Below are 21,325 nucleotides of genomic sequence, written 5' to 3'. Positions count from 1 at the left end.
TCCACCCATCCACCCACCCACCCATCCACCCACCCACCCATCCACCCACCCACCCATCCACCCACCCACCCATCCACCCACCCACCCATCCATTCCATTATAGGGCCTTATGATATAAGTCAAGTTGGCCTCAAACTCATCCTCCTGCCTCAGCCTCCAGGTCTGACACTGCTTTTGTCTGTCCTTCATTTTTTCTTTAGATCTTTATATTCTCCAATTATCTAATGACTTCCCACAAATGCGCTCCCTTGAAGTCTGAAATAAATTTTCTCATGGTTCTTATCAATTCACAGGGCACTTAGTGAATCCTATGAAAGTAAAACAAACAAAAAAACCCAAAACCAACCCAAACAAACCCACAAAGAGGCAAGTATCTTATTATCCCACTTATGAGATACTTGGAATAGTCAGATTCATAAAGGATAAGTAGAATAATGGTCACAGGGCTGTGGACAAGGGCATGTGGGTCATTATTCATGGGGTCGGGGTTTAAACTGAACTGCTGGGGATCGAATCTGGGATTTCATCTCTGCTGGGCATGCACATATCAAAGAATCATACAAACACGCATTCTCAGAACAGAAAATTCTGTTTTGGATCTGCAAAATCTTTAAAAACTATAATTTGTGTGTACAGCTCTTTCTTAAAGTAACCCTACATTCTGAACTGGTATCTCAACTTCTATGTTTAATGCAAACATTTTCTTTAAAAAGTTTTTTAAAAAAAGATGTTCCTATTTGTTATGTATACAGCATTCTGGCATGTATGCCTACACACCAGAAGAGGGCACCAAACCTTATTATAATGGTTGTGAGCCACCATGTGGTTACTGGGAATTGAACTCAGGATCTCTGGAAGAGCAGTCAGTGCTCTTAACCTCTGAGCCATGTCTCCAGCCCCTCAAAATGAATTTTTAATGTGAATGAGTGTTTTGCTTACATGTTTGTATGTACCACATGTATGCAAACCCCCACACAGGCCACAGGAGTGTGTCAGATCCCCTGGAATTAGAGCTACAGACTTTTGTGAGCTGCCATCTGGGTGCTGGGAACTGAACTCAGGACGTCTGCAACAGCCAGTGCTTTTAACCCCTTAGCCATCATCTCTCCAGCCCCTGAAAACAGTTTTATTGTCTAAGGTCCTCTTGCATTTCCCATCACCTTCATGGTGAAGTCTTGCTTACCACTTCTGGTTGATAAATAGCAGGGTCTGGGAAATGTGACCTCTCTGGGAATTGACCCCACATTTCTGAGAGCTGCTCTTCTTAGAATTCCACCTCATTTTTAGGCTGTAGGGAGCCTGAACACAGCAAGTAATGTATGTGCATATGTGTTTGCATGGCTTAGTGTGGAGTGTTTGTGTATACACCCATCTAAGCAAGAGTCACGGTTCCTGTGACAACGAAATTTTTATGAGAAAGCAGGGAAAGCAATGGCATTTACCAATGATGTCTGCGTAGATTTCCATTTTGTTGTGCTGCTGAGCCAGGGTGAAGGCTTCATTGTTACATTTGGACAGGACCAGAAACTGAATGGCAGATCCATAGTCACCAAGCTGTAAAAAGAACCTATGACAAAGGACCTTAGTTAGCTTGTCTCTAGTGTTAAGTTTATGACTGTGATGGGTAATTTACTTCATCAGCTTGGAAGGATCTAGAATCATCTAGGAAGCACACTTTTGGGCATGTCTGTGGCAGTTTCTAAACTGGGTTGAAGGTGAAGACCCACATAAATGTGGGCAACATCATCCCATGGGCTAGGGCCACAGACTCAGGGACAGGAGGAAGTGAGCTGGACCCAGCATCCATCTCCCCGTGCTTCCTGACAGCATGGGATCCGACCAGCTTCCCCAGACCCGTCACTATTCTTCCCTGCCGTGTTGACAGTGCTCTCATGAACCGTGAGCCAAAACAAACCCTTTCATCTAAGTTGCTTTGTTTGATAGGTATCATCATAATCATGAGAAAAGTGACAAATACCGTGACTTATAAAACAAAGTATCTTTTTCAACCAGGTAAAAATAAAAATGTATCCTGTAACTGTAGTTCTGCATTATCTGTTTATACTTGACAGACGCATTCTCTCATATGCTGATCACAACAAAGAGCCATTGCACTGAAATATCTAAAGCTAATAAAACGTAAAAAGAATTTATACATTTGATGGGGGTATTTCTTTCACACTTGTGTTTTGGGAGGTCCAAATACACTAGTGTGCAGTCACCTGGCTACCATCTTGGCTCCATCCAGAGACTGGGTCTCCCTGACGATGCTGACGGCCTTCTCGGGGTTGTTGAGGTGGTCCAGGTAGATACGGATGACACTGTTCCACTGCTTTGCATTCTCATAGGCTAGCACGGCTTCTTTATACCTGGGAGAGGTATGGGCCAAGTAAACTCTCTCAAATCTCTCTCTCTGTGTGTGTGTGTGTGTGTGTGTGTGTGTGTGTGTGTGTGTGTGTGTGTAGAGTGGGAGCCAGCGAATGGGGGGGCACTTTTCTGCTCTGGTGATAGTAGTTGCTTTGTCTAGTTGAACTTCTTTCTCCTTCAGAATCATAGGAACTCTCCTATGAAAACACATCCTCTTTTAGGGGTTGTATAAATGAAGGGTAAAGGGCCAATAATGGATTTTATTTTTTCCTATGAATTAAAAGTATATAATTTGTTTACATTTTACTGTGATTTTTATTTTGAGTGGGAATATTGTAATAGTAGTGTGCAATTATTTTGGAGAACAGAAATTACAGAATGCTTCACAATGATAGGCACAAGTAAAGCTTTAATATCAGGACACAAAAATCTTTGCATGTTCACCTCTAGAGGGCGCTCAGGACATCACAGATCAGACTAGCTTTCAATTTCAACTCATTTAAGTGCATATCAGTATCTACTTCCCAAGGTTAATTTCTAAAAGTGGAAGGCATTACTAACCTATAAAGGTCTCTTAATGGATGCTTCTGACATTAATTTCCAAAGACTAGAAATTTACACTTCCATCAGCCACTTCCATCAACAGCATTTTGACAGCATGGTTGTTAGTTCAAAGTAAAATAAACATCAAATATGGTGGCATGCTTTAACTACCATCAGGGGTGGAACTTCCGGTGTTCATAGGAGTGCAGCTCATAATTGTATTTTCTCCTCTGGGTCTTAACTTTTTTTTTCTTTTAGCCCCCTTTCCTAGTAGTGGTTTTTAGTTTCTTATATCTATTAAGTTGTAGACATTCTCAGTACATTTAGAATAGTCCCTCTTCATAGCTATATTTGGTATTGCACTGCAACCTGAACAGTTCAGGATCCATGGGTCTATTCTTTGCTCCTTCTGCATCCTGAAGACATCTTTCTTACCATGTTAAAGCCACATTGTGCCAAAACTTCAGTACTTAGCCTCACTTAGAAGAGGCAGCAGGCTGTATCTGGATACATACAGGTCTGCCTTTGTGGCGGGTGTTTACACTCCCAGCACTTCAGCCGACTAGGACCATGATAAATACCCTCTTTCTCTGCCTGTCTTCTAGAAGATTGAATGCACCCATGGCTAAGCCATCAAGCTTGAGTTCTCTTAGGTTTTTACAGACCTGGAAACTGTACATACCTCCCATCTGCCTCTTTAGCTTTGGCATATTGTAAATGGATCTTGGGAGAGGAGACATGGGGCAGAAGTTCGCCAACTTTTGCCCTAGAAAGGGAGAGTCGAGAATGATATCAGCACACATTCCTGACCAGGAGTAGTAGCTGCCCACAACTACGAGCTTACAAACATCTTGGTCCTCTATGCAAACCAGATTTAACTGCTCTTTCTCCTGATACCTCCTCCTCCACCAACAGGGAGGGAGGATGAAGGCTAGGGCATTAACTGTTTTGGGGAAACCTGTACTTTATCTGGTTTAGGATGCTCTTTGGGAAGCAGCTATGGATGTGAACTCATCTGTGTAATAACAACGGAGATGGAAGGAAAACCAAGTCAGAGAACAGAATGGACCATGGGATGAGCAGCAGAAGCAAGTGGGGAAAGCCCAGACACACCCCTTAACAACTCTACTCGGAAGCAAACTCTGGCCAGTCCTTACCAGTTCTTACAGCGGATGTAGACAGAGGCGGCTTTGTCGTAATACTGGCCTTTTTCATACAGCTGGGCTGCTTCTGAAAATTGCTACAATAATAAAGGGAACGTAAGATACTACGTTTGTTATGATCTGACCATATGAATATGAAGATAAAGGAGTACAGTTGCCACAATAATAATAAATTGCTATAATAATAAAGGGAACGTAAGACACTACATTTGTTATGATCTGACCACATGAATACTTATGAAGATAAAGGAGTACCTTCATGTTCTCCAGTATGGCTCCACAGTCTCTTTTAAGGACCCTACTGGGGTGTTTGAGGGCTTGGTTAGCCCCTCTACGGATGTCTCCCATCCTTATGGACATCTGAGCCACACCAGCCAGACACACCTCGTCATGTTCCTGAGAAAACAAGGCAAACACTTCTAACACAATGTACTTCAGCGACCAAAGATCAGGTCACTCCCATCTGTCATTTTAAGATTTACTCTCAGCTACTGTTTTAAAATTTTTTCACAGTTCTGAAATTCACACTTAAAAAATCAACTAATACAAAGTTATTTTTTCCTGCCAGGCATTGGTGGCACACAAACTTCAATCCCAACAATTGGGAGGCAGAGGCAGGTGGAGCTCAGTGAGTTCAAGGTTAACCTGGTCTACAAAAGTGAGTTCCAGGACAAAATGAGTCCCGGCAATTGTTACACAGAGAAACCCTGTCTTGAAAAACCATTTTTAAAAAAAAGTTATTTTTTCTTCTCAGAGGTTTTGACCTTCTATGTCTATGAGAAAATTTTTGCTATTCCTTGTTTTACACCTCTTGGTATAAAATTATATCTGTAAGTGATATACTGGTTATTATAGCATAAACGCTATAAATAAAATTAAGAAGGGATTCATTAATCAAGCTGAAGATCTCTGTATCAGGTAGGATTACACATAACTTCATCTAGAACTGCTCAAGTCATTAAAGGACGACTAATAAGCCTGTCATATTTGCAAGAGGGTCTCTCTAAGCAGTTCTGGCTCAGCCTCCCAACTGCAAGGATACATGCATGTGCCACCACACCTAGTGAGAAAGTTTCAAGTAACTAATGTTTTCTAGTGAAATGCAGTGTCAGATTGGGTTCTGTCTACAGTGGCGTGTCCACTAGAACTTTCTGTGATGGCAGGAACGTCTTGTTTTTCCCCATTAGCACAGGAGACAATGGTTACAAGAGGCTACTGGGCATCTGGAATGTGACTCATGTGAGGGAGGAGTGGAATTTCCCTTCCTTTTTAACAATCCAAACTGCCACATGTCACCAGTGGCTACTGTATTGACAGATTAAAGAATGAACTAAAATGGATGGCACCAAACAAAGGATGTGAATAGCACACTAGAGGGTTGGCTCAGTGGTAAAGGTGCTAGCCATCAAACCGAGGACTTGAGCTCGATCCCTGGAACCATCATGGTGGAGAGACCATTACCTGTAAGTTGTCATCTCACAGCCACCTACAGGTGCATGCATGCTCCCTTCTCTCAACCCACAACCAATAAGTAAATATATATAATTTTTAATAAAAATTTATTATTTTATGTGTATGGGTGTCTTGTCTGCATGTATGTCAGTGTACCACATGTGCCTGGAGTTAAGGATAATTATGAACCACCATGTAGGAACTGGGACTTGAAGCTAGGACCTCTGGAAGAGCAGCCAGTGGCCTTAGCCACTGAGCCATCTCTCCAGACCAGGATTACTGAATTGTCGTGAGAGCAAAAGTCTTTTGACATCATAGTTGGCCTGTGACACAAATGTACATAATATGGATTAAAAAAAGAAATCCACAGGCAAAGATCAAGCTGGTTCTACTGTGTGGAGAGCTGTGGTGCCCTTCCGAGTCAGTGCACAAGGCTCTTCTTTAATCTTTTAAGAGCACCTAATGTCACTCCCGATGTACCATGATTTTTCATCGATTTTCTCACTCAACTACATTGGCCTATAAACGAGATGAAACAAAAGTTTCATTTCTTCATTAGGAGCTCATACCTAAGATGTAATGGAAAACAGATGCAATAAATAAAAACATATTGCCATCTTTAGTATGTGAATTTACAGTAACTTAAGCATGAACTTCTTGTAAAGTTGTTAATAAGCTGAACAATTAGGCTCACCCACTAGATACTGAATGGCTGCAATGCAAATAAGACCCGGGTTTTAAAATGAAACAGGAAACGCACTCCTGGAGCATTAGGCATATTTTGTATTTATGTAAGGTTACCTTGTTATCACCTGTGATCCCTTTCTCATAATGAGCCAAAGCATTTACATAATCACCCCTAGGAGAAAAGACAATCACAGCAAATTAATTCCTATTTAAGTCTCTTAGCAACACACAAAGCTTTAAAGAACTCTTTGTTGCCGTGTGGCTTGTGCTCAGGAAAAGATGCTTCATACAACGCGGACGCTTCATCCACTGCAACCGTAGCGTGCCCTTCCCTCACTGCATCCACTGCAACCGTAGCACGCCCTTCCCTCACTGCATCCACTCCAACCGTAGCACGCCCTTCCCTCACTGCATCCACTCCAACCGTAGCACGCCCTTCCCTCACTGCATCCACTGCAACCGTAGCACGCCCTTCCCTCACTGCATCCACTGCAACCGTAGCACGCCCTTCCCTCACTGCATCCACTGCAACCGTAGCATGCCCTTCCCTCACTGCATCCACTGCAACCGTAGCACGCCCTTCCCTCACTGCATCCACTCCAACCGTAGCACGCCCTTCCCTCACTGCATCCACTGCAACCGTAGCATGCCCTTCCCTCACTGCATCCACTGCAACCGTAGCATGCCCTTCCCTCACTGCATCCACTGCAACCGTAGCATGCCCTTCCCTCACTGCTTCAAAACCATCCTGGGTTGTGCTACAGTGTGATATGTTAGACATTTCAGGAAGGCTGCAGTGCATTTTAGAGTTACTTTTACTTAATTATTTCCTTTAGGGCACAAATGACAATCACATAGTCATAGAAACCTATTTTTTCCAAATGCCCAAAGTTTGGAAGAATGTGTTCCAGCAAGAGTCTGGGCTGGAAGCCTATGCGGTGGTTCAGCAGTTAAGGCACTAACTGCCATGCCTGACCTCAGTGGGATTCTTGGGACTCACATGGTGACGAGAAGTGATTCCTGCAAGTTGTCCTCTGAGTCACACACATGTGCCATGAAGTACACACACACACACACACACACACTCACGATTTGTTTAAAGGATCACCTATGATATAATTGTGCTAGTGTGTGCCGAGTTACTTGAGAAAACAGCTGAGGGAAAAACCTTATTTCAGAGGTTTTAAGCCATGGTCACTTAACGGGTCACATTAGGCTTGTGACAGAGAAGAACGTTATGGCAGGGGAACATGGAGCAAAGTCGCTCACCTAATGGTGGCCAAGAAGCAGAGGAAGGCTGGGTATTGGTGGCACACACCTTTAATGCCAGCACTCGGCAGGCAATCTCTGTGAGTTTGAGGCCAGCCTGGTCTATAGAACAAGTTCCAGGACAGCCTCCAAAACAATACAGAGAAACCCTGTCTCTAAACAAAACAAAACAAAACAAAACAAACAAAGCAGAGGAAAAGGAGGGTCCAGAGACCCAGTACAGTGTTCGGGGCATCAGTGACTTAACGTCCTTATACTAGGCCCAGCTCCTAAGATCTACACAGGCTGGAAAATACCTCTTCAACACATGGTCTTTGGGTACACCGCAGATCCAGAGCAACAACAATAATAGTTCCTGTACCTGGGGCTGAAAATGACAGAGACCTGTAAATATACAACCAGCCTCTTCAACTGTAGGTCACAGTCCCGTAGCTGAGTGCGGGTATGACAAAAACATTTGCTACAGTAAAAGCAATAAAAAATTAATCCAGAATCAAACACATAAAGATCCAAGGTGTTTCTGGCAGGGCTCATTCGTGTCACGTCATGTGCCATCGCTGCTGCCTTGGTTCTGAACACACTGCACTATGCACACTATAGGCCACACAACACCGGTGAAGCTGCCGGAAGCATCTTGGCTCAGATCCAAAACTACACATACAGTCTTCTGCTCTTACAGAACCGTGGTGGCTTAACCACAGCTTAATCAGGGTTTAACTGTGCAAAACAACATTTAACATTCTCCTACTGCATTCACCAGCATGTATCAAATTAGGATACCATGCCTTGTATTTTGTTAGAACATTTGATTTTCAAATTTGCTGAGTTGTTGATTTGAGTTTAATAAAAAAAATTCATTGAATTTTGGCTTGAGATTAGGACAGAATTTCCAACAATTTCTGAAATGGCGCTAATCTTATTTATTCTATATATTTATTTGAAGCATTGACAATATAAGATCACACTATCAATGAACCCTGCCTGGCTTTTTAAAAAATTTTTTTACATAGTGCTGGGGATTCAAACTGAGGTCCTCATGTTTACACAGCAAGGCCTTTACTCATTAAGCCATAGTTCTAGTCCCAAAGAACTGTTTAAAAATAGATTTCTATATGAATTAACAGCAAGTGTTCGGTTTCTATTTTATAAACCTATAGACCTGGGGTTGCACAAACACTTCTCAGGCAAAGAAGGGGTTGCAAATGGGTAAAGTTTAAGAGGCTCTGGTCTGACAGACTTACTTATTTTCATTTCTCAGTACAGTGACTTGCACAAGACTCTTTATTTGAGCTCTGCCTCTCCACTGTTAGCTCTGAAATGGCCCTAAGATCCCCTCAAATGCCCTTCAGCAGCTCAGGCAAATGACTGGAGTTCTGTGAGGCTTGCCCAGTTTCTGAATCTACTGACAGATGAAAAGACTGACGGACAAAAAGGATTCGGGAGGGAAGCTGTGCTCTGATTGAAGACTTTCTTTCGCCAGCCCGGGACTTCACAATCAGCAGCTTTCCTGAGTAGGGCTGTCTAATTTGGGTCCAATTACAGCCCACCTAGGGCCACCTCCTGACAGGAAGAATTAGTTTCTTGCTCAGGACCCTGCTCAATTAGGAGATGCTAAATTAAGATTTTGGAACTTTCTATTTTAGTTCACCCCCTTTACTATTATTTCACTTTGGAGCTCTCACGGGGCTTTAGCTCACTAGCATAGCCCCACTGGAGAGCTAGATCTCTCTAGACTTGACAGAGTGGTCCTGCTTTCACACATCAGGGCTGTGGATGCCTAATGAAGGCTGTGGGACTGACACAGCAGGCTTTGGGTGCTGAGATCAGCAGATGCAGGTACTGGGGTGCTTGATGAGAAGACACACCCAGGTTATCATCAGGGACACTTTCTGAACTGAGAGGGGCACACACTAACAGCATCAAAAGCTTCATGGTCACGTGCTGCCACCAAAGCAAAGACTTCCACTGACCTCTCAGTGCTAACTCAAGTCATGTAAAGTGGGAGCGTTTGATACAAAAAAATCCCAGAGAAAAGTAAGAGTCAGTCTTCCGAATGGTCCAAGGGCCTTCAGGGATGTTTGTGCTGACAAGGTAAACACTGGGTCAATCTTTTCTCTTACATGGAGTTGGAGGGTTGTGGCACTGGGATATGGTCTCTTGTGCTAGGTACTAAATTTCCAATATGTTCATTTTGATATATGGACATTTTTTATTTTAATTCACAAACTAAACAAGCGACCTTGTCACTTAATTACATCCTAGCCCTCTGGGTTCATTGCATATATATTTTTTTTAAATTTTTATAACAATTTAAAATTTTGTATATGTGTATATGGGTATATGCAGGGACCCCCCAGGGGCCAGAGGCATCAGATCCCCCTGGAGATGGAGTTGCAGCTAGTTATGAGCTGCCTGATGTGGGTGCTAGGAATTGAACCTGGTTCTTCATCAAAAGCATCAAACACTTTTAACTGCTGACCCATCTCTCCAGCTTCATGGATTTACTTTTTAAGGGGAAAATGTGGCAAAATTTAAATTTAAAATGACCAAGAAGAAATATATCCAAAAAGCTTTTACCTGAAGAATAGAAAATGATTAATTTTTATTTATGTGTGTGTGAGTCGCATGTGTGCAGGTGTCTGGGGAGGCTAGAAGAGGGCATCTGATCCCCTGGACCAGTTGAGAACCATCTGACTTGGGTGCTGGGAGCCAAACCCAGGTCATCTGGAAAGAGCAGCAAGTGCTCTCAACCACTCAGCATCTCTCCAGCCCCCAGAACGGAAGAGTTTAAAATGAGGTATCCTGATTAGAAATCAAAGAGGACATTTTGGCATAATAATTTGTACAACTACAATTTGTGTGACAATATCCTTAACGGATCCATTGTATGAACATCATGCAGAATTATGTAAAATTGTTTTTAAAAAGTAAATATAATCAGGGGCATGAGAGCAGGAGAGCTGACCTGCATCTTACCAACTGTAGCTCGGAGAGTGGGCCCTGCACCTCACCTGGGCAGAACGGCAGAGCTGGCCCTGAAGGTGTGGGTGTGGGTGACCACTCGGAGAGTCTGAGAGCAGAACCGGCCCCACCCCTTGCTGCCTGCTGCAGTGGGTGAGCTCGCCAGGGCAGTGCTGGTGGCGATGATGAAGGGGAGCTGGTAGGCCGGACCAACCCAGCTACCACCCAGGCCCAGAACCAGGGCAGTGAGTTGGCCCCACCCCAACACCCACCTCACCTATGAACGGATGGAGCACGTGAAGGGGCCAGACCTGCGGATGCAAAGCTGCAGGATCTCCATGACACAGGACAACGGGATACCCAAGAGGAGGCCAAGTGAGGGCCCAGCATCGAAAGTGTAGCAGAAACCAGAGGCCTCTAGCCAGACCAAGGACTCACTGCGATGAACACTTACAAGTAAAGATGTATGGACTAAAGGTATAGTGTGTGATTCACCGTTTCACACTACAGTTTCCATGTCAAGACCTTTCTGTTTGTTTGTACTTGCTTTTCCTTTAAATTTTATTTTATTTTGTGGGAGAAGGTTGCAAGGGCAGAGGCTGGATATGAAGATGAATGCGATCAGGATACATGGTGTGAAATGCACAAAGAATCCAATAAAAAGTTTTTTAAAGAAGTAAATATAACCAAAGACTAGCATTTTTCGATATTCTAGTATTTTTGGATTTGGCATGTATCTTTTTTTTTTTTTTTTTACGAGACAGGGTTTCTCTGTATTGTTTTGGAGGCTGTCGGTCCAGCCCGGCCTCGAACTCACAGAGATCCGCCTGCCTCTGCCTCCCGAGTGCTGGGATTAAAGGCGTGCGCCACCACCGCCCGGCTTTGGCATGTATCTTAACAAATGTTTAGAAAGATGTCCAGGTATGGTGCTGTCAGTGCTGTGTGAGTTCACGTCTGAAAATAAACGTCTCAGCTATAGTCGTATGCTTTGGGGGCAGTGGCCACAGCTGGACATTAATTTAGAACTGATATTGGATACTTCTAAAATTATTTTTATGCAGCACTGGAATTAAAAAAAAGATAAGAGTCTGTCAGTTAAGCAGACTGGCCGCTAAGTTGGCTTCACAGTCAAGAATACTAGAACAGCTGGGTGATGCTGGTGCACGCCTTTAATCCCAGCACTGGAAGAGGCAGAGGCAGGCGAATCTCTGTGAGTTTGAGGCCATGTTGGTCTACACAGCGAGTTCTAGGACAGCCAACGTTACACAGAGAGACCCTGTCTTGAAAACCCAAGGAAATAAAACACGAGAGCATTCTAAACTACTCAAAATAGATCCTGGGATTCCCGCAGATATGAAGAGGCCTGTGAAGCCGAATCCTGCAGGACTGTTCTGCAGGCACTGACATTGACCTACGGCAAGCTTCTGCCTCCACTTTCACCACTACTGATTTTCATGTGTATGCAATTCAATTCACGAAGGAAAAAATTCCACAACTTCTAAGTTATGGGTTGAAGCTGCCTCCTGCCCTCTGTATGTTGGAACTTAACTGCCACTGTGATGGCATTGGGAGGTAAGAACTTTAAGGCAATGGAGGCATGATTAAAAGGGCTCAGGGTGGAAGGGAATACTGTCTCTCCCGTTCTTTAGCCTTCCATGTAAGAATTCAAAACCAAGCCTTACCCAAATGCTGGTGCCTTAGGCTTGAGTTTCCTAGCCTCTACAGGTATGAGAATTTTCTTTTTAAAATATTTGCTTTACTTTTAATTATGTGTAATTATGTGTGTATGTGCATATGTGTGTAGCTAACTGTAGAGTCCAGAGGTGAGGGATCCCCTGGAGCCACATAACATGGGTGCTGAGAACTGAACTTGGGTCCTTTGGTGGAATACTCTTAACTACCGAGCTCTCTCTCCAGCCTGAAATTTCTGCTCTTGACAAATCACCTAGTCTCAGGCATTCTGTGATAGCAGCCCAAACAGACCAAGATAAAGACAGAACTTCAAAGTTTTGTGCTATGCCTTTAAGTGGCACAGAAAATCTCCCAAATGTTAAAGAGGTCTGAGCTGGGTGGTGGTGGTGGCGCATGCTTTTAGTCCCAGCACTCGGGAGGCAGAGGCAGGTGGATTTCTGTGAGTTCGAGGCCAGCCTGGTCTACAGAGTGAGTTTCAGGACAGCCAGGACTACACAGAGGAACCCAGTCTCAACCCAGCCCCTGCCCTCTATAAAAGAATGGCTTCATCAATGACAGTTTGGAACTGCAGACACGCAGCGATTAGTGACCGATTAGAAGATGCAGCGCCAGACTTACGTGAACTCCAGCTGGATGGCATACTCTTTGGATATGAAGGGTATCTGGTCTGGGGCCAGGCGCTTTGCCAGCTGCAGAGCGCTGTCCCAGTGCTGCAGGTCCCGCCTCATCTGTCGGAAAGACAAAGTCCTGAGGGCCACAAAGGCAAAAAGGGCTTTGCAAAGTTGCCGCCTAGAGCCAGGCTGAGAGAAAGGAATTACTTTTTTTGTTGTTGTTTGTTTAAATAATGAAACTTTCTAATTACCATGATATTGCTATAATAGAGCCTTCTAGACTGGACAAATATCTGAGTTATTATGGTAGTTTGTGCTCCTCTCAAAAGTCATGCCTATCTAAAAATGAAAATTTTATACTTTAGCATTTTTCCCAATAGTGAGAAATTAAAGCTAATATAACCAATTAATTAAAAATTTCATCTTAGAAGGACATCGATAAAAAATAGGAAATACTTTAGGAATTGATTTCCTTCCTTTCTCCCTCCCTCCCCACCTTCCTCCATCCCTCCCTAGGGTATCAGCTTATTTTATTTTTCACAACTACCTTTTATAATGTTCTTGTACCCATTTCAGAGATCCAGAAAGTGAAGCAGAAAAAGGCTAGGTCTTACACAATGCTACATGGCTGGTAGGAGACAGAGCAGGTGGGAAGCAGGGCTCTCTACCTACCTAACTTGTCCTGCAGAGGGAGGCTGAAGGAGCTACCACAGAACTATTATAGAGCAGAGTGCTACTAGCCATTTACAAAACTAACGTCACTTATGTAACTATTATACAAGATTATATTTATGTTACATATCATAATATAAATATATTATAAAAGATGGACACAGCTTAGTTTCAATATCTGTGAGAAAAGATGACCAGATTCAGAATTTGTTTGCTTATTTCTGGCCACTACTAGTTTTACAAATTACTAAGTAGTTGTACTATGAACCCATTTTCTTACCAACCACCCTGGAGGGTCAGGCATCATTACCCATACTTTAAAGATGTAGGACCTCAGTTGAGGTCAAAGGACATGCCCAAGGTCACACACAGCTGGAATCCGAATCCAGGTGTGCCCAGCTCACAAGTCTGTGCTTTTTTTCTTTTTTCAGACAGAGCCTTGTAGCCCTGGCTAGCCTGGAACTTGTTCTTTGGACGAGGCTAACACTGAACTACAGCAGTCCTCCTGCCTCTGCCTCTTGAGTTCCTGGGTTGACAGGAAGGCAGCACCTGGGCTGCCAGTCTGTACCTTCCACTGACAGTCCGTATCGCCAGGCCTCCCTTCCCCTCTCTGCCTTTGAACTCAGCCCAGCATTTGGTTCAGTCCTCCTCCTGTGACCTTCAGCTCTAACACAGAGGAGAATTTCATGCAACAGCCACAAGATCAAGGGCTTCAGTGTCCTCATGTGGAAAATAGAGAAAATAACAGTACCATCCCATAAGATCGGTTGTTGCGGAGGTTAAGTGAGCTAATAATACAGGTTAAGTGCTTAGAACGGCACCCGGCAATACGAGCAACCAATACACCCCACCACCTACTTCTCTTTCCAGTTTCTGTAAGTTCCACAGTCTGTTCTCCATGGGCACATTTAGACTTTGAATTATTTAGTGATGTCACAATACCGTGCCTTTTTTATACCTCCACTGGCTGCAGAGTGAGAGTGGTTTTGACATTAATGAGCACTCAGGGGCTCTGAAAGCTGAATGTCTACACTTCAGGAGAGGAAGACAGGTGGTGTCTGGAGAGGAGAAGTCTGCCCGGTTCTCTTTGCTGTCATACCTCCAGGGCAGCCACAGGACAGTTGGATGCCAGGTACAGGTCCTGAGCCAGGTTGAAGTCATTAGTAAACATGGCGAGATGTCCTGCCAAAAGATTGTAGTCCTCGATTCCCTGCAAATAAAAGTTTCCATGAGGAGAAATAAAACGATTTTATCTCTCAGAAGGAAGTGGTATCAATCTACCTACTCAGTTGTTTCAATTAAGACTAACTGAAAGGTAAAATGTTGAATAAGCTGCATGTAGACTTTAACCTAGTGAGTCACGAAACACTGCAAACCTTTATTTGCTCCAAGGACATCACTGTACCAACATCCCCTATGGTCCGGGAAACTCGGATAGCAAACTCCACTTCCATGTGATGCAGACAGGCTCTGGCCAGCTCATCCCATGCCGTGCGATCATTTAGCATCTTGCATATTTCCCAAGCATCAGAAAACCTAGGATAGAGGATACAGGCTGACCATACCTCTGCCTTTGCTTGTCACCTAATAGGCAGTCTTTGGACTGTGTACCACCAAACATTACATGTTAGACAAATCTTCAAAACACTTCTTAGACCATAATCAGCACTTGCAAGTTATGGGGGAAAAGGCACACCAGACTTTCTTCCTTCATTTGCACAGATTTTTTTTCTTATTAATGTTTGTGTGTGGGGTGTGTGTGTGTGTGTGTGTGTGCAGTTGTGTGTGGCCATGGAGGCCAGGGAGGGGCACAGAATACCCTGCTCTATCATTTTTCTGCCTTAGTCCCTGCAGACAGGGTCTCTGACTGAATGTGGGCTTATGGTTTTGCAGTGAGGCTGGGTAGGCAGTCCGAGACACTCCCAGCTTTACGTGTGGGCACCAAGATCTGAACTCAGGTCCCTGGGCTGCTGCAGCAAGTGCTCTTACCTCCTAAGCATCTCCTAGCCCCTCTTAGCTTGTCAGAATTTACTGTTATCAGTCCCTTCCCACTACCAATTAACAATGAATTCTAATTTGTAAAATGCCATATGTTGGGGGATATTTGCACACTGTGTGGAGGTTTACTGCTGTGATTGGTGTAATAAAAGCTGAACAGCCAAAAGCTAGGTGGGATTTCCAGGGACAGAAAGGAAGAGGAGGAGGAATCAAGGTGTGATGGAGACACCAGGAGACACAGAGAGGAAAAGAAATAGGGGGTGCAGGATGGAAGAGAGGTAAGGCCACATGATTGGACATAGAGGGCTGGAGAGATGGCTCAGTGGTTAAGAACATCAGCTTGTCTTCAGAGGTCCTGAGTTCAATTCCCAGCAACCACATGGTGGCTCACTACCATCAGTAATGAGATCTGGTGCCCTCTTCTGGCATGCAGGGTTACATGCAGACAGAACACTGTATACCTAATAAATCTTAAAAAGAAAATGATAGAACATAGATGGATATAAATGTGCAAATTTAAATTATAAGATCTAGTTAGGAACAAGCCTAAGCTATAGGCCCAGCTTTCATAATAGGAAATCTTCATGTCATTATTTGGGAGTTGGCTGGTGGGGCAGAAAAAGACATTAGTTGGACATTATTTTTGTTCTCATTTAAGTCTAATAAAATCAGTACTCTAGGCTGGTCTTGGTGGCATACATCTTTAATCCCAGCACCTGGGAGGCAGAGGCAGGAGGATTTCTGTGAGTTCTAGGACATTTAGGGCTACCTAGAGAGATCGTGTAAATCGTGTCTCAAAAACCAAACCAAACCAAACAAAAACCAACTAACAAATTAACTTCCCTTCCCCCCCAAAAAGAACACCAGCATTCTCTTGTTACATATGTATACATTTCAGAGTTCAGCAAACTAAGTCAATGGCACAGATGTTCTCTGCTGCCTGATGTGTGTGTGTGTGTGTGTTTAGGCAAATACATAGTAGATAGATGGGGAAAGAGGAAAAACAGGAATCTATAGGACAGTGGTTCTCAATCTATGGGTCTTGACTCCTTTGGGAATCGAACAACCCTTTCACAAGGGTTGCCTAAAACCATTGGAAAATGCAGATATTTATGATTCATAACAGTAGCAAAATGACAATTATGAGGTAGCAAAGAAATAGTTCTATGGTTGGGGGTCACCATAACATGAGGAACTGTATTACAGGGTGGCAGCATTAGGAAGGTTGAGAACCACTGCAATAGAAGATGATGGAGTTGTGCTGAGGTGGGCAAGTCTGAGGAACTCATGGACTGGTGGGAGTTATTAATACAAGTTTAAGCTGAGGACAGATTTTGTTTGTTGAGACAGGGTCTTGCTATATAGGCCAGGTGTACTTCATACCTGAGATCATCTTGTGTGCCGGGATTACACTGACAGGGCTACTACTCTTGGCTACCCAGGATGGTTTATTTGTTTGTTTTCTTTTGAACTATGCCAGGGATGGATCCTAAAGCCATATGCACAGTAGGGAAGTATTATACCACCAAGCTGAAGCCCCAGCCCTGGAGACAGTTTCTGGAGTCAATATGGGTGGTGAAGAGATTCATTCATCCCAGAAGAATAAATAGAGAAGAGTACAAGAGCTCACGGGACCCTGAGAACTTATTCAAGAACCTTAAGAAACTTACAGGGGCCCTAGGTAAGAGGGAAAAAATGAGGAAAAAGGAATCTCAAGCAAGGCAAAAATCAAACTTCATTATTTGTTTAATAATTAGAACTTTCCAATAATGGGGCTATTTGTGGCTCTGAGTGCTTCTTTCATAATAAAGCACTCATAAAAACCACATCTGGCACTTCTGACAGAATTTATATGTGTTTTCAGATCCAGTCATTTTTGTGTGTACGTGTATGCATATGTACATGCATGTTTGTGAATCTTAGGTGTACACGTGTGTATGGTACGGTGTGTGGAGGCCAGAGGACAATCTTAGGTGTTGTTCCTCAAATGCCACCCATCCCTGCCTTTTTTAGACAAGGTCTATAATTGACCTACATTGGTAAGCAGGCTAGGCTGACTGGGAGAGAGCCCCAGAAATCCATCCGTGCTTATACCATTATGCCCAGCCTCTTTTCAGTGTGGGTTCTAGGAACTGAACTCAGGTCCTCATACTTGCAAGGCAAGTACTTTAATAACCAAGTGATCTCTCCAGCCCCTCTAATCTGTTATCTTATCTAAGCTTCAAAAGAGTCCATGAGAAAACCATATTCACATCTTTCTTAGGACATGAAGGCAAACAAGCTGCTGTCAATCATTTCCATTCCTCCCTACCGCTTGAGCATCAGGGTCTGCATCAGCATTTGTCTCAGTTCAGCAGGCTCCACATCTTTTATGTTGTCAAGGAAGCTGTGGGTGCTGAGGTAGATGGAGTTGATTTTCCCACTCTGTGTCTGGCAGGTCAGTTCTCCATTGTATAACAGCAAAGGTTTGTGGGAAAAGGGAAGTTTAGTGCCACCAGCCAAAATAACCTTGGACCCTGTATTAGAAAGCAGACCCCTTAATACCTCAAGCAATGCTTGGTACAAATATTAGAAAGTTTTCGATTTCACTACAATGGAAATTCATTTATCAGTAAAAGCACAATACATGATTGGGTACCTTGGATGGTGTCCTTGTGAAACACGTAAGTGTACACCTTGTCATCATCATAAGCAATAAATACACCTTTATCCATTGGCCAGTTTTCCCAGAGAACACCTTTAATGGTTGGTGAGAAGTCTGGAATCTCATAGGTAGCATCATTGACCTATAAGAGAGGATTTACAATTTGCCTCCCATGTCTGTCATTATAACCTGTCTTGTTAAGAGCCTGTCTGCAGCATGGGCAGGCATGGCTTCCCAGCCTACCTCCAACCCAACCCCACTTGACCCCAGCTTTCCCCAGGAGAGGAGCTTCTCTTCCAATTACTACACTATATCCAGCTTGGAAAAAACCAAAACCAAAACCAAAACGATGGTTACCAGGAAAGTACAAGGTTTGATAAGTGGACTAGTTTATGGGAAAAACTGTAAGTTTAGACACTATTGGCTCCAAGTTACTAAAAAGTTGACGATGCTCAAGATATATGAAACAACTTTTCTGGAGCATTGTTTGTTTCTGAGTCAAGATTCGAGAAGTTAAGGCTATCCTGAGCTATATAGTACAATAACATCCAGTCTCAACAACTATGACAAGCTCTGTGCCCTGCGCTTAATGAGACTGATATATAAAAAATTACAGAATAACAGGCAAATTTTCCTGATATTGCTCATTAACATGATATTACACAGATGATAGCAAAGGACTATAATACTTGACTCTGTAGAAGAGAAAAACCTCATTTGATGGATACTTTACTAAAAGAAACTTTTTTTAAGCAGGTGTGGTGGAACACACCTTTAGTCCCAGCTCTGAGACAGAGGCAGGTGAATCACTGTAAGTTTGCAGCCAGAGTGGTCTATATAGCAAGTTCTAGGATAGTCAGAGCTATAGAATGGAGAGACAAAACAATAACAAAAAACCTTCCCCACGTTATTGCATTAAAGAGTTGAGCATTTTGAGTTTTTGTTTTGTTTCCCCAGCACTGGGGATTAAGCGCACGGCACAGAGCTTGCTAGAAAAGCACTTTGCTGTCACTGAGTTATACCTTAGCTCACAGTTTCAAATTCTTTAGACTTACAGGACAGTAAACAAATCCATCACTTTTTTCATCAATGAAGACTAATCTGGTTCCATTTGGATCAGGAAAAAGCTTTTTCACACCAACAGGATGTCGGTAATCATTAACAAACTGCCAATCCTCAATGAAAAAATACTGAATAATGCCAGTCTAAAAAAGAAAAAGAAAAAAGAAACCTGGTCAGGGAATTTAAAGTATGGTTAAGAAGATACTGACTTTTCACATTTAATTTTGATAATTTTAAAAGAAAAATATTATTACTTTTGATAAATGAAGAGGCTAATGCATTTAATGTATAAGGAAGGTACAGACTCCGGAGAAAAGAAATGGGAATTCAGAAGCAATTCAATAATCTAGTGACTGTAATATGTTTATGTGGCCACAATTTATTTATAGATTTCCTACTTGCTAGAGAAACTTTCAAAAATGAACCAGTAAACTCCAGTGACACCACCAACTATACAGCAGGCTGGACGTCAGTGACACCACCAACTACAGTAGACTGGCAGTGTTGTGAAAGGTTGCAAGTCATCTCTCCCACATCTGTCTACCTTGGAGAAACTTCCAGAAAGCAGATTCTTGCCTGCTTCCAGGGTGCATGGAGCCACACAACTCACTTTCCTCAGGGTTTAGCTATGAGTCTGAGCTGCCTGGCTGCAGTGCTAGCTCCTTCAGTCTGGTGTAGCCTTGCAGGCTACAGATACCTGCATGCTGATCTGGCCTCGCTACGTACACCCACTGGAGCTCACTGTCTCCCTACTCATCTAAGTACAGCCAAGTCAAATGAACTGCTCAGGAAGTGCTGAGCAGTGTGACAGCCTTCACTGGTGAAATCTACAAAACGCAGAAGGAAAAGGTATTTACACAATTCTAATAAATGCTTCCAGAGGTCAGTGTGTTTTGAGGTCAGTATTGCCGTGATACTAACACTAGACAGACAAGAGCACTATATAAAACAAGAAACCAGGTGGTGCACACCTTTAATGCCAGCACCAGCAGAGGCAGGTAGATCTCTGTGAGTTCAAGGCCATCATACTCTACACAGAATGTTCCAGACCAGCCAGGACTACACGGTGAGACCCCACCTCACAACACAACACAACACAACAACAAAAAACCTCCAAAAACTAACATTGTAGTACAATGGAGCTGGAGAGATAGCTCAGCGGTTAAGACCTGAGTTAAATTCCCAGCACCAGTGATGGCTCACAACAATCTCTAACTCTAGTTCCAGGGGATCTGATAGCCTTTTCTGGCCTCAGAGGGCACCAAGTACATACATGGTATACAGATAAAACACAGGGTTAATAAAAAGCAAATAAATAAACAAAAAACTCAGGAGATCGTATTTAAACCAAAGTTTTAGTAAATGAATGTAACAATATGTAAAAAACAGAATACACATCAGCACCCATGAGGGAGAATGAGGCTGGAAGAGCTACTCAGGAGCTAGCAGACAACAGAACTGATATTTGAGTACCAAATGACAGACTCTAGAGTCTACCCTTTGCTTTACACAGTTGTCTTAGTTAGGGTTTCTGTAGCTGCCACAGAACGCCATGACAAAAAACTAAGTTGTGGAGGAAAGGGTTTATTTGGCTTACACTTTCATAACATAGTCCATCACTGAAGGAAGTCAGAAAAGGAACTCAAACAGGGCAGGAACCTGGAGGCAGGAGCTGAGGCAGAGGCCATCGAGGAGAGCTGCTTACTGGCTTGCTCAGCCTGCTTTCTTATAGAACCCAGGATCAGCAGCCCAGGGATGGTACCACCAACAATGGGCTGGGTCCCCCACTAGCTGAGAAAATGCCTTACAGCTGGATATCCATGGAGACATTTCCTCAACTAATTCTCCTTCCTCTCTGATGACTCTAGTTTGTGTCAAGTTGACACACAAAACCAGCCAGTAGAGTAATCAAAATTGCTTAAGCTGGGCGTTGGTGGCGCACACCTTTAATCCCAGCACTGGGGGTGGTGCAGAGGCAGGCGGATCTCTGTGAGTTCAAGGCCAGCCTGGTCTACAGAGCAAGTTCCAGGACAGCCTCCAAAACAATACAGAGAAACCCTGTCTCGAAAAATCAAAAAAAAAAAATTGCTTAAATCACCAAACACTGATACCAGCCAATCATGCCACCTAGATTCTACCTAAGTATATAACCAACCAGAGACTTCTTTATTTGTATTTAATTCGTTAAAGGGAGGAAAAACAGT

General features: G+C 43.3%; 1 protein-coding gene across 3 annotated transcripts in view; it reads right to left on the bottom strand.

The window, feature by feature from the left end:
* The window catches only part of Wdr19 (WD repeat domain 19), a 68,360-nt gene that overhangs the window by 21,030 nt on the left and 26,005 nt on the right, over window positions 1-21,325 (bottom strand). For 2 of the 3 annotated variants that reach the window (XM_040747107.1, XM_040747109.1), the window contains 12 exons: window positions 19,115-19,264; window positions 18,054-18,201; window positions 17,727-17,931; window positions 14,794-14,953; window positions 14,517-14,627; window positions 12,753-12,934; window positions 6,327-6,384; window positions 4,329-4,469; window positions 4,068-4,150; window positions 3,593-3,676; window positions 2,223-2,369; window positions 1,443-1,567 (listed from right to left, as the gene is read on the bottom strand). In XM_040747107.1, coding sequence (XP_040603041.1) covers window positions 1,443-1,567; window positions 2,223-2,369; window positions 3,593-3,676; window positions 4,068-4,150; window positions 4,329-4,469; window positions 6,327-6,384; window positions 12,753-12,934; window positions 14,517-14,627; window positions 14,794-14,953; window positions 17,727-17,931; window positions 18,054-18,201; window positions 19,115-19,264 — 1,594 coding nt within the window. The remainder of the gene's footprint in view (window positions 1-1,442; window positions 1,568-2,222; window positions 2,370-3,592; window positions 3,677-4,067; window positions 4,151-4,328; window positions 4,470-6,326; window positions 6,385-12,752; window positions 12,935-14,516; window positions 14,628-14,793; window positions 14,954-17,726; window positions 17,932-18,053; window positions 18,202-19,114; window positions 19,265-21,325) is intronic. The other variant, XM_040747108.1, reaches the window with a different exon arrangement.

This window comes from Mesocricetus auratus, unplaced genomic scaffold (genome assembly GCF_017639785.1).
Source record: "Mesocricetus auratus isolate SY011 unplaced genomic scaffold, BCM_Maur_2.0 Super-Scaffold_100006, whole genome shotgun sequence".
NCBI lineage: Eukaryota > Metazoa > Chordata > Mammalia > Rodentia > Cricetidae > Mesocricetus > Mesocricetus auratus.
The sequence above is the reverse complement of the archived record's forward strand: the minus strand, read 5'-3'. Positions and strand labels throughout refer to the sequence as shown.